This window comes from Phragmites australis, chromosome 6, assembly GCF_958298935.1.
Source record: "Phragmites australis chromosome 6, lpPhrAust1.1, whole genome shotgun sequence".
In the NCBI taxonomy this organism is placed as follows: domain Eukaryota; kingdom Viridiplantae; phylum Streptophyta; class Magnoliopsida; order Poales; family Poaceae; genus Phragmites; species Phragmites australis.
This window is the reverse complement of record NC_084926.1, coordinates 44097069-44113976: the sequence shown is the minus strand read 5'-3', so window position 1 is coordinate 44113976 and position 16908 is coordinate 44097069. Positions and strand designations below refer to the sequence as shown.

General features: G+C 42.8%; 3 protein-coding genes across 3 annotated transcripts; all 3 read left to right on the top strand.

The window, feature by feature from the left end:
* The first annotated feature begins 4272 nt into the window (after positions 1-4272).
* Positions 4273-7217, top strand: LOC133922750 (uncharacterized). Its single transcript, XM_062368217.1, has 2 exons — positions 4273-4602; positions 6519-7217. Exons 1-2 carry the CDS (start codon positions 4472-4474, stop codon positions 6967-6969), a joined length of 582 nt encoding a protein of 193 aa, XP_062224201.1. The 5' UTR covers positions 4273-4471; the 3' UTR covers positions 6970-7217.
* Positions 7218-9718: 2501 nt separating this feature from the next.
* On the top strand, positions 9719-10905 carry LOC133922748 (18.9 kDa heat shock protein-like). Its single transcript, XM_062368216.1, has one exon. It carries the CDS (start codon positions 9813-9815, stop codon positions 10335-10337), a length of 525 nt encoding a protein of 174 aa, XP_062224200.1. The 5' UTR covers positions 9719-9812; the 3' UTR covers positions 10338-10905.
* A 1431-nt stretch (positions 10906-12336) lies between these two features.
* On the top strand, positions 12337-16415 carry LOC133922747 (uncharacterized). The gene is made up of 2 exons (XM_062368215.1): positions 12337-12805; positions 15817-16415. The coding sequence occupies exons 1-2, from the start codon at positions 12569-12571 to the stop codon at positions 16051-16053; spliced, it is 474 nt and encodes a 157-aa protein (XP_062224199.1). The 5' UTR covers positions 12337-12568; the 3' UTR covers positions 16054-16415.
* The last annotated feature ends 493 nt before the right edge of the window (positions 16416-16908 follow it).

The window sequence follows — 16908 nt, the reverse complement described above, 5'->3', positions numbered from 1 at the left end:
GTTTTGTGTGCTCTATGTCTTATCATAAATTTTGTATCCCACGGATTCTAGGATATAGGGGGAGCTCCTGTGAATTTAAATTCTCAAATATGTGCATTGATGTTTCACTCCGTTTAAACCAATGCACACATTTAGGGGGAGCTCACCATATCTTCTAGAATTCAAAATCTTTTTTCATATATCCTTGTGTATGCTTTAATCGGGTTGTCATCAATCACCAAAAAGGGGGAGATTGAAAGTGCATCTAGGCCCCCTAAGTGGGTTTTGGCTTATTGATGACAAAACGATTAAAGAACTAACATGCTTTTCGAGTATTGAACAGGTATAAACATTAGTTGTGAAGGTAAATGACGTTTGACGCCCGCCGAAACAAATGAAGAATCAACGAAGGGTACAAGATAGGGTTTACATTCATTTTACTTTTGAAATTGAGTCTAGGATAGACATTTTTTTAGATGGATGGATTTGATTGCTTGATTAGTGTCTCAATGCTCAAGAGATCCTTTAGAACCACCCAGTTGAGAGACACATTCACTCACGGACACGAAACTCTTTCTGAAAAATCTTCAGAGTCCGGAGTCTCCGGTGTTCACCGGATACTCCGGTACTCAGTGTTCAGCCGGAGTCTCCGAGATAGCCTCCGGCAGAGAGTCTCGGTTACGGTTTATTCTTTTTAAGAAAAAAAAGGGGACCGGAGTCTCCGGTGTTCACCGGATACTCCGGTAAAATGTTTAGTGTGCAGTCGGAGTCTCCGAGGTAGACTCCGGCAGAGGCTTTCGGTTAGCATTTAATCTTTTTGATAAAAGAAAATAAAGACCGGAGTTTCCGGTGTTCACCGTATACTCCGGTACCTGGAGATGCCGGAGGATCCGGCTAGTCTCCGGACTTAGTCTTTTTGGAAAATCTATCAGGACCGGAGACTCTGGTGTTCACCGGAGACTCCGGTAATTAAATAGAACTGTAACGGCTAGTTCTGACACGTTCGTGACCGTTCTGACGCCGTTTTTGGAATTAGGACCGGAGACTCCGGTGTACACCGGATACTCCGGTAAGCTCTGACAAAAACAGTAACGGCTAGTCTGTGAGAGAGTGCTATAAATGCCCCCTCTCTCCATAGCATTCAGAGCTTGCTGTGGCTGGTATTCTTGAGACCTCTTGAATACCAAAAACTTGTGGTGTGCCTCGGGAAGTTTGTAAGCATCTTCATATTGAGTAAGAATTTCTAGCTTGATCTTGGTGGTCGCTAGAAGAGGATAGGGTTGGAGAAGACCCGGCTCTTTGTGAGCTCCTCAACGGAGACGTAGGCACTTCTTTGTGAGGTGACCGAACTCCGGGATATATTCATGTGTTCTTATTTGCGAAATTTACTTTATCGTGTGAATTTGGTAATTTGTCATTTAAATTTCTATAGTGACAATCTTGCTAGTATTAAGTGTTATTCTAGCCTTGTGATATCTAGTTGACCTAGTGTAATTCTTAGACTCTAGCTGTTGTCTTTTAGTTCACATTTATTCTGAAATTTCCTGTCAGGCCGGAGACTCCGGACTAGACCGGATACTCCGGACCATACCGGAGTATCCGAACTTCACCGGAATATCCGGCAGTTTAATCCGCTGTTTTTAGTTTTAATTTTCAGAAAAACCTATTCACCCCCCCCCCCTCTAGGCACTTTCATGGTGCCAATGCTACCAATGCTGATTGGTCACCTGGGTGCCGAATGCAATCGACGTGGTACGAGACCTAAAATAGCCTTCACAAAATATGAACAAATCATCACAGCAAGTAAACATGAAGCGCTGAGAGTTGCAAATAAGAGCTATGCAACACAATCGATAGCAACATATTACCATCTAGGCTGGGCGCAACTCATGGAGTGCTGATCCATATCTCTATTTCATACACAGGAGCTGGACATAGAGTAGCAAGAGGCATAGTAACCAACGCTGGTCATAGGAGCATTGCACGACTATTAATTAATTTTCTACTCATAGCAATGCAAACCGGTACCAATGGTAAGAAAAGCTAATTTGTTTGAAACCTCATCTACATATATTAGTGCATTACTGGTCCAACATTGCGTGGCAATCCATAGCAATAGTTGGATCAAAGAGAACAAAATAAATGATGCCTGCTGAAATAAATATGAACAAAGCAAAAAAATTGGGAAAAAAGAAATATGAGTACAAACTGGACATAGATTGGCATCAGCCATCACGTTGGTGGAGAATTGCGCTGGCCTCAGTACAGGGCCCCTCGCCGTGCCGTCGGAGGGTGGCTAAGAGGGGAGGAGGTGATTGGCAGCGTGGAGGAGTAGTCGACGCACCGCTAAACCAAAATCCAAATTCAAACTACATGTTCCTGCAAAGTCCACACCAAAATCAAAACCCATCACAGCAGAATCACGTCTCCCAAAACAAACTACACATTCATAGATGAATAGCACCTTGCATATGATGAAACCCACGACCCAACTTAACCTGAGCCCGTAGAGGCATTATGTCGAACAGCTTGAGGGCAAGAAACGAATTGTCTAACCTAAGCAGAACTTGAGCAGGACATCACAATCTTGCCACTAGGGTTGGGTTTCTCTGCTCCTGTCAAGCCTCCGTAATCACAAGCCATCTATCTCTGCGACCAATCAATAAAAAAAAACACCAAGCTCAAATCGTGAATGATAGCACATACATGTGCATTAACGCACTCAACTGAAGCAGACAATCCAGCCAAGGAATCAACAACACGACCTTTGGCCACCAAAGCAAAATCCATAGCTGTCAAGGATGCACAGGAGGTGTCCTTTAAAAAAAAGATGCATAAGACGGAGGGGAGCAGCAACGGGCAACGGCATGTGGACGTTTGTTAGTGGCCTTGGCAGTGGAAGAATTCGACATGGGAGGAGCTGACAATCCGGTACGGGCGGCGCAGCGCCGAAAGGGTATGGCGCTGGCAGGCGCACCGCTCTGCCGGAAGGGAGGCGGTCAGGCGAGGCGGCCACACGGGAGCAGCAGCGGCGGTGCGGTGTGGGGAGGAGAGGATGGCACCGTGAGGGCTGATGCACCGCGAAAATGTGGTGGCGCCAGCATGTGCAAAGCGCCACCGGGAGGGAGGTGGCTGAGCGGGGCTGCCATGGGAGGGGAGGCGGCGGCGATTGCGTGAGGAGGAGGGGAGGGGGGGTGGAGCGGCGCTCGGGCGAGGGAGACGAGGCGGAGAAGGGAGCGATGGGGCATCGAGCCTTCCGGAAGAAGATATTTTACCGAGGCGAATCAGGCAGCTGACGCGTGGACCGCACTAGCTGGGCGCGAAGCAGAGCGCTCCGCGCGCAATGAGGGCTGCACGATGCGCATCGGACGGCTGAAACGATTTTCGCTGACGTGGACGGCCTGACTGGTCGGGAAGGCGCGCTGCTTTTATAGTATCTAATGTGCGTGAGGCTTGATGTAAGCAAGCTAGGTAGTTGGGCTACCAAATAATGAGCAGTCCAAAATGTGGCCCAACAAGCACACAAATAGGCAGCCCAGCTGGGCCTATTCTTGTTGACGGGTTCAGAGTTTTAGACTGGAGAACTGAACTGAGAAGCAACGAGATACAGTAAGGGTGTGTTTGGTTTGAGGTTTTGTGGAGTTGTAACCTATAAATAGGTTAAGGTAAAGTAGGTTAAGTGGAGTTATTGATAAAAAGAAGTGTTTGTTTAGTTGTATCTGTTTAAACATGTTAAGTTGATTTTATGTTTGGTTGATTTAATTTGAGATGTATGAGCGGATGTAAGAATTAAAATTATAATTAGTTGCTATATGAAAATGATTTTCTGATATAAACAAATAGGCTTATTCATCGGGTTAGTTTGCGGTTATTCTCGAACCAGTATGATATCGTATATTTGTATCCAATAAGTCAGGCTGGAATAGTGGATATGAGCATCCAAATATGTTTCTCATTGGAATTATATTTATTCACCGGATCAGCCTAACACGTCCTAAGTATTCTCCCCCAGCAAGAACATGCCTAGTCGAACAGGGAGGGGAATTTGGACCAAACAAACTCTTTGAATTCGGCTTAAATTTGGGTCCAACTACAATCTGATGCTGACATAGCCAGTGAGGTCACCCAGCAGCGCACGGACAGAGCAAGTCAGCCAGCAAGGAGGACAATGCATCGATCGCATTCGGATCTCTCTCCCCCTGTCTCTCTCTCTCTCTCTTGCAGGTGGGACCAGACACAAACCCCTCCTGCAAGACACGGCATCTTCTCGGTGATACTAGAAGTAGATGCGCCCCCCGCCTCCCCCTTCCAACACAACCCTTTCCATTACCGAAAATTCCGCCACCGCCGCCTCCCTTAAAACCCTCTCCCCCTCCGCCGGCGCCGCCAGCTGTTGCCCCGTCGGTGGGGATTCCGTCACTGGCGGGGCGGGACGGGCGGGTCGGTTCGCTCGTTCTAATAGGACAAGGGAGGAGGGCGACAGGATTTCGAGATGGTGCTGTGGGAGCTGACGGCGATCACCGCCTACTTCCTGGGTCTCAGGCGAACCTACCGCCTCGCGCTCCGCATCCAGCGCCGCCTCATCCCGCCCAACCGCCCTAGGATCCGGGGCTTCGTCCACAGGTATCAATTGCATGCTCCTCTTTCCTATTCCCATTTCGTCCCCCCCCCCCCCCCCCTAAATCCATTCGCCGTGCGCTTCAGGAAGCTATTTCCGATTCATTCCTTGGGGCTTGCCATGAGGTCGATGCAAAGTCCAACCCAACCGAAAGAGGGAGGTGATGGCTCAGGGTCTCAAAAGCCACTACCTGCGCGGTGGCTTGCTGACTGTGACGCTACCTCTAGCAATGCCTGGGTTATTGCTCTCTGTGTTTCTGCTTAATCCTGTGGCGCCGTGACAGTGCAGATTTTCAGCGATGCGTTAGTTGTAGTTAGTACACCAGACTAAAAAACGGCTTCCGGTCGGTCAGGAGCGTCCTCAGAAATCGACGAGTAGAGCTGTCATCTTGTGCGGCCATTGAGCTTCTAGTGTTACACAGCCGTGACGGTACCATAATATCATTATACCTCCAGTTGACTACTTGATTTTTGGATACCTCTTACTTTGCCTGGAGTGGAGGCAACTTTAACTCGGGCAACCTTACACGCGCAGGGGAGGGAATAATGCCAATGATATGTAGTTTTGCACCATTACTCGAGCATCCCTTGTTTTTGTAGGATAGCTTTGTCTTTTACATCTTCACAGCTGCGATACAATTCGTTGTGTTCCGTATTGATCTTGTTGAAGTAGTCATGAGAGACGCATAACAAATGAAATTTATTTTCTGTTTCTGTAAGGAATTGCTCAGAGCATTCTTGACTTCTTGTATTCTATCCCACTCGGTCCCTGTTAAATCTATGCTTCTCATCCATAATTCTTGCAATGGTGTGGTACTCACCACTGGCGGAGCTTAATGGAGACCAAGGGGGGCCTTGGCCCCTCCTTATCTTTTAAAAAATACTTAGTAATGCACAGTAAACATGTATTTATCAAGTAATAAATTAGTTTTTTACATAAGTTTGTTGATGAATCTTTTGAACTGGCCCCCCCTTAATTTTTGTTGAAGCTCCGCCACTGGTACTCACTACTCAGTTATGAAAAGATACATGGCTTCATATTCATACCCAAGACATGCAAATAGGCAGGATCCCCGCTATTTAGAGAGATTGAGCAGATGCTGTACTGGAGTTTGCTGGTACATTGTGACATGGAAGTTTCCTATTAATTTGATCCTGCATTTCTAGCTTGAAATTTGATTTAGTTTGGCCAGCATTTTAAAAGCTCACACATTTACTTTCTACCTTCGTTGCTGTTGACACACAGCTGTGCATCACTGAATGAGCTGAACCTGCATTTTGCATACTTATTCTCAGACTTGTAATTTTTCTGGTTTGGGTCATCTTAGATGGCACTTTAATCAGTTGACTGACTCTAAGAGACTTCATATCGTTTTGCATATCTTGTCATGTACCTTTTTTTTTTGTCCTCAACTCTGGGACCAAATTATCAGTGTCACATTCCCTTTTCGTGTACCAACTGATTGCCAATATAGGCTTCTGCTCTGTCCCTATATGAAAACCTTGGTCACGGTATATTTGTGCATTTTGCTGATGAATGCCATGCTAATAGTCTTAATTGAGCAATTGTACCTCTGGGCATTTGACACTTGTGCCATGTCCTTCACTGGTGGCTTGCCAATACCCATATTCCCATTTTACCAACTTTGCACTTATATTGGGTGAACTATTAATGCTATCCTGTACACAAATCCAGTTCATTTTGACACTCTTAAGGATTAAGTATTGGCAGCTTTGAGAGGCACACACATCTGTTCCATTCTTTTTTTATTTCTTTTGGAGATCCTGAAAAGGAACTAGCCAATCTTAGCACTTGCAATGGCGAATGATTACAATGCATTTTATATGACCAGATACAGCTTGTGTCATTTATTTTTCCATGCTATCAAGATTGATCCCTTCTTATCCTCTGTGTTCTGCAGGCGAACACGGGATGTCTTTAATGTTGCAGTGTCAGTGCACAAGAACATTCAGCAGAGGGACCTAGAAGTTGGTCGGAACCTTGGAAACACGATCCTTCGTTGGCTTGATCGCATGAAGCCATCGGCAGAGATTCGCCCCCGTCCTCCAGGCCTGTCAAATGGCAGCTCAGAGCAATTCAGACATCTTTCAAGCACCAGCAGGACTGCAGGAGCTCAGAAGACCACCTCCAAAGCTTCTCCGCGCGATTCCAGTGGAAAGATGCTGTTCTCACGCTTGAACATTCGACCAAAGTCCTTCCCCGTGCTGCCTACAATGACCCAGCCCAACAGAATCAGCGTGAGCAGCCAGTGCAGGCGCATTACCTACTCGTCGTTCCCATCAGTCACCGCGAAGAGGAAGGATCTGATGGAGAGCGTTTTTCGCAAGGACATTGCTCAGCTGATGGCGTAAGGATTTGTGCCTTCTTTTTAGGCAAAGATGTATACTGCTTTTTGGAACTTGAAGATTATCACCCCACCGAATTTTCGCCCAGAACAGACGTCTAATGTGTCCTGTAATAATGTAGCGCAGAGGGAAATTGTTGCAGCTCTGCAAGTTTAACCAATGCTCGGATAAACATCACATCAGATTGGATAACGAACAAGTTAGTACAGGAGTTGCTGTATGAGAATTGAGAAATCAGATGCCTTTTAGTTTCACTCTGCTGTTTCAAATTGTTGCATTTTCATACTCAGCTAGTTGCACGTTCATGGGACAATCGTAGTGGGTTGACGGGTCCATCAAATAGTTTTTCTGGCCCAATGCAACTATCCTGATTTGATTTCGTATCTTCTAGAACATCAAACGTGGATCAAAAGCAGTAGGCACGACTACATGATTGCATGACGGACTCTCCAGCGTTCCAGAGAGCCGACTCGGCGGCGATATAGCCGGCCCCCTCGCCTCCGACATCCTCCCGGCGGAGAAGGAGGGTGGTCTGGCCCCATGTTCAATACTATTTTATAGTTCAGTTTATAATTTGTGTTGTTTTTGTAATGCTAGGTGGTTATGTTTCTCAGTGGGTTTAGACTAGATTCACTGGTATTTTGTTTTTTTATGGGAGGATCTTTTGTTCTTCGATCTGTTGGCTTTATCATATTGGTATCTGGTGGTGTCATTGCTTCTACTTTCTTTAAAAGTTTTCTGTGTATGTTACTCCGTCTGATATGTTGCTCAATTCATTCAGCAGTCTAATAACTATTTGTGTTGCTCATGGTGGTTTAAAAAATCTAATGGCCTTGAATGGCCGTATCTCGTTAATAGAGGAGGTATCAGCATTGGCTCATTCGATCCAGCTTGGCAGCGATGTTTGGAGAAGCTTCTAGTGATGCTGATCAGGACTTATTGTTGTATTCTTTTAGGTTTCTGATTGTACTTTGCTTATTGCTAATAGAATAAAATCACCCTGTATCTAAAAAACATGATCGCATGACCGATCTTCATACAGACAGTCTGATGCGCAATGGGCACTTTAGAAATTCCCATCTCAGTGCAAGTAGCAATCGAATAGCGAATCCTCCTATTCTCAGTCACAGGCCGCATATCTTGTTGGGCACCTAGGTTGATATGCTCCCATCGATTCAAAATGGAAAATAACAATATACATTCCTGGTCCTTCAGGTACGCAAGCTCCTAGAAGATCATGCATTCACCAACTAGTTACCAAAATCTACGGCTATTGAGAAGACGGAAAATCTAAATAGAGAGCGCTCTCTATTTAGTCTCGAAGGGAGAGCCCTCAAACTTTCCTAAAACAAGAAAAAAAAAATCTTTTTTCTTCAACTCGTGTTAATTAATCAGGTCTTGAACTCAAGAGCTTCATCTGCTACTAACCAATTTAGTATTGAACTCAGGTACTAAGGGAAAACAAAAACTCATCCGAAAACTTAAGCTACCAATTAAGGGAATAGAAGTTAACTTTCGCGAGAATCTCTCGTCGCTGTCACGCAAGAGGTATACAAGCTCCTAGAAGCTAGATTATATTCTCTTTCCAAAAATATTTGACGTTTGGGATATGATATGATCGCCAATATATATTTTTGATCATTATTTTCTATAATAATATATTTATAAAATTCAATAAATTTATGAAGTATGAAAGCACTTTTCAAACTACACATATGATTTTCATTACGTAGCTGTAGCATTACTGTCCAGTGAGAATCCCCAAACTTTTCTAAAACAGGAAAAAAAACTCTTTTTCCTTCAACTCGTGTTAATTAATCAGGTCTTGAACTCAAGAGCTTCATCTGCTACTAACCAATTTAGTATTGAACTCAGGTACTAAGGGAAAACAAAAACTCATCCGAAAACTTAAGCTACCAATTAAGGGAATAGAAGTTAACTTTCGCGAGAATCTCTCGTCGCTGTCACGCAAGAGGTATACAAGCTCCTAGAAGCTAGATTATATTCTCTTTCTAAAAATATTTGACGTTTGGGATATGATATGATCGCCAATATATATTTTTGATTATTATTTTCTATAATAATATATTTATAAAATTCAATAAATTTATGAAGTATGAAAGCACTTTTCAAACTACACATATGATTTTCATTACGTAGCTGTAGCATTACTGTCCAGTGAGAATCCCCAAACTTTTCTAAAACAGGAAAAAAAACTCTTTTTCCTTCAACTCGTGTTAATTAATCAGGTCTTGAACTCAAGAGCTTCATCGGCTACTAACTAATTTAGTATTGAACTCAGGTATCAGGGAAAACAAAAACTCATCCGAAAACTTAAGCTACCAATTAAGGGAATATAAGCTAGCTTTCACGAGAATCTCTCGTCGCCGTCACACAAGAGGTATACAAGCTCCTAGAAGCTAGATCATATATTCCCTCTGATAAAAAAATATTTAACATTTTGAACATGGCATGATCTTCGATATGTATTTTTGATCACTATTTTTTATAATAATATATTTATAAAATCTAAGAAATTTATAAAGTATGAAAGTATTTTTTGAGTTAAATCTACGCATATGATTTTCATGTTTCTAAACTAAATATTTTAAAAATCGTTGATAGTTAAATTTTTAAAAAATTGATCAGATCTTATTCAAAAAGTTAAGTATTTGTGATGCGAGGGGTATATTTGCATGATGTCGTATACACCAACCAAGTGTTAATTCCTTCACGCGTCTATAAATAGACAAGCTAGCTAGCTCAACATCATGGTGAGCACACACAAGACAAGCTAAGTAGTTAGTGAGCACTGAGCAGTGAGCACGCTCAAGGTAGCTAAGCTAAGCATGTCGATGATCACTAGCATGCTGGGCCGCAAGCATAGTCAGAAGCGCACCGCCGGCGGCGGCGGCGGCGGCGGCGGCGATGGCGACGGAGGCACGGAGGCCGAGCCGGTGAACATCGACATCCTGGAGCCGTTCATGGACGCCATCTCTCTGACGGCGTTCGCGGCGCCGGCGCTGGGCCTGCCGCCATTCGCGACGGCGAGCATGGACTGGAAGGAGACGCCGACGGCGCACGTGTTCATGGCGGACCTCCCCGGGGTGCGCCGCGACGAGGTGAATGTGGAGGTGGAGGAGGAGAAGGTGCTCAAGATCAGCGGGAAGCGGCAGCGCGCCGCCGAGGTCAAGGGCGACCGCTGGCACCGCGTGGAGCGGGGCGCCGAGCGGTTCGTGCGCACCGTGCGGCTGCCGGCCAACGCCAACACCGACAGCGTGCAGGCGTCGCTCGAGAGCGGCGTGCTCACCGTCACCGTGGCCAAGGACAACAACCGCAAGGCGCAAGGGAGGTCCATCCCCATCACCAACTAATACCATTAATCGCTAATATATGTACACCATATATCGAATCACCATTACTAGTATGTACTTCTAGGTGTATGTACTCCCACCTCTTATATACCATTTTTATACGTGTGTTATACTTCTTTATCACTTTAAATATATTTCATTAGTAATTATAAGATACTACAATAGAAATCCCACAAAAATTTTTATGAAATTCCATGATTTTTATCATAATTTGCGTATATACTTCTTTTATGTATAAAAAAGAGTATATAGTAAAAATGAAAGGTTAACATTGAATTTTTTTTCATACAACTCATATTGGAGTATCTTAGAATTAGTATTAGAGTATACTAAAAATGATAAAAGAGTATAAAGTATTTGTTTAGACGGTATATTGCATGTGGGAGTACATACTTCTAGGAGTATAGAATAGGTGTCCTATATATATATATATATATATATATATAGTGTGTGTGTGTGTGTGTGAGAGAGAGAGAGAGAGAGAGAGTGAGAGAGTGAGAGAGTGTTGGAGTATGCTATAGATGTTTGTGGTTAACTAAGAAGTAAAGCATCTAGATTTTTATGTGTATGGATGGATACCGAGCTTGATACAAGTTGAAGGTAGGGTGCACATGATATCGGTTATTTTTTTGTTTTTCAGTAATCAATTATATATATTAGGTCTATAGAATATCCTATAGTTTAATAAATAGGGTGTCCAAATCTCTAGTATAATAGATAGGACACCCAATTATTTTAGTTTTGATTCTGCCACTAAATATTTATATGTAGAGAGGAATAAAGTGATGTGCATGGTTGTATGTCACTGTTTACTAACATTTGTCATTTTTTGTTGATCTATTATATATACTAGATTCATATGACACTATACTTTAACATGTAGGATATTCGAACCTATAGCCTAATAGGTAGGATACCTAGTCATTTTAGTTTTGAGTCCATCACTACATGTATACATATAGAAAGGAATAAAGTGACGGGCATGGTTACATGTCACGGTTTACCAACTTATTTGCTGAAAGACATTGTGGCATAATTGGAGAATAAAGTCGAGTTTCTATGAGTAAAAGTTGTTCTATCCTTATTGTCATGATATAGAGAATCAGTGACAAAACTTATTGCATAGAGATGACTCCTGTAAGAATTAAACAATTCTAAATAGACAGCTTAACGTATGGACAATATGAGAGATGCTATTTGTTAGCCAAGTGAAAAATGAAAAAGAACAAGACACTCGACCACTGTGAGTCTTTGAATGGCTCACAGCCTCTTCTTGCTCCTCTGCACTGCTGGCCTCACTCCTGCTAGACCCGCCTCCACCTGCCCTCGGTCTCCATCTATGGCGGCTCGCTAACCCGTCTCTAACCAGCCATTGCTTATTGCTCTTCTCCCTCCAACAACACCTGGTGAAGCCCCTTGAACCCTACCCTCACCGGTGGCGTGCAAAATTGCATTGACAGTTGGAGGGTGGATTTTGCATAAGGAAGATGGATTTCAATTGAACTTAATCAATAATTACCATCCATTTGTTGGTAGGTTGGGGTGTGTTTAGTTTTTCGAACGAGGTTTTGTCGAGCTGCATCGTATAAACAGGTTGATAAGAAATATATAGAGTGAAGAATATTTATAAAAAAAAATGTTTAATTATTTGTATCTATCTGAACAGACTGAACTCAATTTTTATTTAGTTTACCGAATATAAGATCATATGAGTAGATACACAAATTAAGATTGTAATTAATTATTTGTATGAAGATAATTTATAATACTGATAAGTAGATCCGGTTGCATAAGACTGTATCTGACTGACCAATCTATAAAGTCAAATAAGTATATTTTTTAAATTCTACACATTCACTGGATCAGAATAAAAAAATGAAGAAACGAAACACACTATTTGCCCATCCATACTCACCCCCCCCCCCCCTCTCTGTGTCTCCGAATATTCGCTATATCGCACTTTCTTTCACCGTGTCCACGTGGGAGTAAAAACATAAGGTAAAGATAACAAAAGAAAATGGAGTATAAAATAAGAAGAAACTGCCAAGCAACGAAACAACACGAAGTTCCCTTTGCAGTTTGCTCCTCTTCTGCCACCACGCCGCCGTCGGATACACATCTCTCTCTCTCTCTCTCTCTCTCTATCTCTCATCGCGTCGGCGGGCCATTGACATTTCCATCCAACCGCCATCGGATCAATCCGCCTCCAGGAGAAGGTGACCTCGCTGCCGATGAGGTTCCTCCGCCGGATCGCCGGCCTCCTCGGCATCTCCCGGGACGACGCCGACCACCCTGACGCCGCTGCGGCGGCCGAAGTTCTGCAGGATAGGGCGGCGGCTGCTGCGGAAGCCGCCGCCGGGGTGCAGGGGACAAGGCGGGGGTTTAGCGTCCAGGTGCCCGTCGCCGTCGAGCGGACGGGGCCCGGGCCCGTGATGGTGCCTTGCCCCCAGGGGGACGGCGGCGTGCAGGTAGCGAAATTGCTTTTCCCCTATGCAACGAGTCAACGATACCATCAGCTGTAGTTGTGCTCTAGAGTCAATGGGATCTGGTTCATGGAAAGGCCCTCTTTTCGTGCGATCTTTCTACTAGTATCCGATTGCTTGAAGGAGCGACCTTGGTGGGATGGCTCCCCTGAATTGCGATGGGAGTTCATGCAGTAGCTCAATGCTTGGATTTATGTGCTGAAAGATCTCCTTTTTTTTTAGAGAATCGCATACACTGCTCGTAGATGGTGCTATAGTAAACTGGTTGTCTAATCTTGTCTCTGTTATGCCAATTCTTTTTAGTCTCGGTTGTGCCAATTCTTTTTAGTCTCAGCTACGCCAATTCTTAGTCCTTAGCTTTGTTCCATGGTTTGCTCGACGTGCTTATGCAAAATTTAGGTTTAGGATACTCTCTTCTCTGTCAAATTTGACACAATAGCAGCTTCTTAGAATTTGGTACTTTGGGGTGGCAGTAGTAGCTCCAGATGCTGTGTTTGTTGGATGCTTGTGCCTTCTGTGGATGTGGATTCTGGACCCAAATCTGATGATGAAGAGTTAGTCCAGCACCAACAGATGTTTCTTTCTTGTTAGTTATATGATGATCATGGTGATTCCTAGGCATTTGGTTAGCACATTGATGCTCTTCATAACAGTTTCTTGTTGGAGATAATTCCCTATGTATCACTAAATGATAACGAAATTCTCGATTTGCCACTAAAAAAATCATGGCCCCTTCCATGTCATCACTTACTTTTTTCCTTTCCTCGTGTGCCATTGCCGTCATAACGGAGTTGACGGCAGTGGCACGCAGGGGATGAAAAAACTTATTTTTTCATCCCTGTGTGCCACTTAGGGGATGATAAAACTAAATTGGTGGCATGGAAGGGATTATGATTTTTTCAGTGGCAAATCGAGAATTTTGTTAACATTCAGTAGTACACAGATAATTTTTCTTGTTATGTCAAAGGAAGACACAACAGAATGGGAAACAATGCTACATGTCATTTGATAGGCAGAGACTTGGAGTCACTACCTTGTACCTAGCAGTTGTGGAGGATGGGCTAGGAGAAATGTAGTAAAGACAAATTACCTTAGATAAATTTTAGTAGGAACGACCTAACACAAACGATAAGCAATGGGGACAACCTTTGTCAGACCGTATCATCTTCAGTTAGTGTTCTCTTGTGCATTCAAAGATGATGAAAGGGTTTGACTGCAAGCTTCTGCCACTAGAAGGTAGCAAATGGTGTTATCTATGGGTTGCATGAGGAGGCATACAAAAGATCACTTTGAACTACATGGACATTAGATACCAGTAGTTCCGAACATTGGAGGGCATGGCGTATGACTCTTAACCTATGAATTCCTTTGATTGATAAAGTATATTTTGCAATATAATTTACTCTCAGTAATTTCTCTTTCCATCTGATTGCCCCTCTATTGTACTCTGGCTATCTCTGAACTATATTACCAAGCAATGGCAATACCTGGATGCAGTAATTAACATATGAGTCTAGCTGCTTTAATTTTTGGTATTTGATGTCACTCTTTGCTGCTAGGCACATCTAGAATTTTGCTGCAGCTAGGCTCTAGTTGGTTCTCCTACTCATCAATTTGGTCCAATCAAGTCATCATTAGATCTGTTGTGGTTATGTTGCTTATTCTCATGGAATCAGATTCTGGTACTTGTGACCTGACCAATGATTCATTGGCTAAGGTCTATGTTAATGACTAGTAAAGCGTTCACAAAAGGATGGTTTGAGATGGTTGATTAATTATCTGGGCAGTGACGTTATGATTTGCATTGTCATATTTAGATAAGAGCCATCAGGTATATCTTTACTTTGGTATGCATTTGTATTAACTCAGACTTTAAAGCTTAAAGTCACCAATGCCTTTCCGGGACATGAGTTATTTGTGAAGTCCAACTTGGTTGCAAAAATGAGGTGTTTGGTGAAACCAGACCTTTTGGTTTGGCATTATGATGTGTTGCGTTTTCTGCTAGTTAGTTGATTCCTAAACAATTGTTGGTGACGCTTTACAAATTATAACTCTCTCCTTGTGTAGACTCCACATTGAATTTCCTTCACGTATTTTGAAAAAAAATTCTACATCCATTAACGTTTTCTGTACCGTAAACCCGTTGCAAACACAGTTCTATTCTTGTAGGTCATAAAACTAGCAAAATTGCCATCTTTACCTACCACACATGCATTCGCTATTCAGTAGAACATGTGGTTGCTCTTTTAGGTAACAACAACAACAACAAAGCCTTTGTCCCAAGCAAGCTGGGGTGGGCTAGAGATGAAACCCACAAGATCCAACTAAAAAGTTGATAAGAAAATAATAATGATAAAAATGTACCAACATAGCCGGTCCCAAGCCCGGGTTAAGGAGGAGGGTTGTGATAGGCTTGATGAGCCAACATAAAAAACCCAGCCACTCTTATGGAGATGAAACCCAAAAGAAAAGTTGTAGGTAATAAAACTAGCAAAATTGATATTCCACATTCGGGCTTTAATTATATTAGTTCTCCTTTGTTACAAATTGAGTAAACCTTTTCTGCAGAGTTGATATCTTAAATAAAAAGATAGTTGTAGCACATTTTTATGTTGATATGTCAACAAGTATCCATATACCAGTTTACCTAACAAATTCAGTGCCACATGTCTAGTCACTTTTAAGTTTTTAAGTACATGGTCATCACTCATCACAGCAGTTTTTTTTTCTGTAATAGTATGATATGGCATGATGGGCCTTTTATTCCAGTGTAGCATGTTCATGTCTTGCATCAAGCTGCAATGATCATACCAAACAAGTGTTTTCTTCTTCTTCATGGATGTTTGTGCTTTCAGTATGTTCTTTTGTGTTTTGAGTAAAATGGAAAATTTCTACAGTGTGGTCAATTGCCTGAGATTGTACTGCTTCATCCCTTTTATTTGAACTTCGAAAATAGTCAGTATAATGTTCTCTTGGTCCTGTGTTTATTCAACCAGGGCTTTAGGTGGTATACAAGGAGGCTGAGGATTGATAAAGACGGCGATGTAGCTGATGAGTTCTTGGACGAGGTTGTTCCAGAAAGCTCAATGAACAACGATGCAAGTCCAGTGGGAAGGTTTCATGTGAAATACAATACGAAGCCAGCCGCTCTCGCGTTAAGAAAGCAGATAGTTGCCGTTGATGGCAGCATCCGTCATAGCTTGGAATACCAAGGTCAACTGCGGTGGGTGTGAGTGAAATGTAAGCTTGAGTTGTAGTGTTCTAGCATCCTGTCGTTTCAAGGTTGATGCTTCGTGTTGGCCAAAGACGCACAGGAGTGTATGACCTGCTTTCTCTATCTTGAAGCCCCCCTGGAGTGGATGTAGAGTTCATGGCTAACGCATCATTCTTCATTCAGTGTGGTGGGGTATGCTTGGTCTTATGATGGTTCAGATCACTTGTACCACTAGTAGCTGTACATTGTTGAACAGAAGTAAATCAGCTACTGCTAGAAATGTAGAAGTGGTAATGTACTTGCAAACAGAGCCACTGAATACTTGCATGAGATGTTGTTGATTAAGCTATTCATTTATGCGGAAGCTCTATTGAACTGACAGACTGGTGACTTGTGTGCATGGTTCCTTTCCTTTTCATTCTTCAATTTTGGACACGCCACATGGCCAATGGTACGCTATTATTTATTATCATCTCAGAAAAAAGGAAACCGACGGTACACTATTTCTCATTTATATAGCAATTGTTGGATTACATAAGCAATCAAAGAGTTCTATGACAGATTAAAAGGGTCTGTGTAAACTTATATTTGCAAATTGCAATTGTGTTTGTGTGTCCATATATGCAGAGTTCTACATACTGAACCTGGTGAACGGTACGTGTGTTCCTTTTCTTTCCATTTCGTGAATTTTAACATACCATATGGCCAATTGTACACTACTATCTGTCATCTCAAAGAAAAAATGGTACCCGACAGTAGCTTCCAAACCAATCAAAAGGTCTACAGAAGCTTAAAAGGGTGTGTGTGCAAACATATATTTGCAATTGCACCCACAGTTTTTTCCATAATAAATAAAATAGTATACATACCGCCA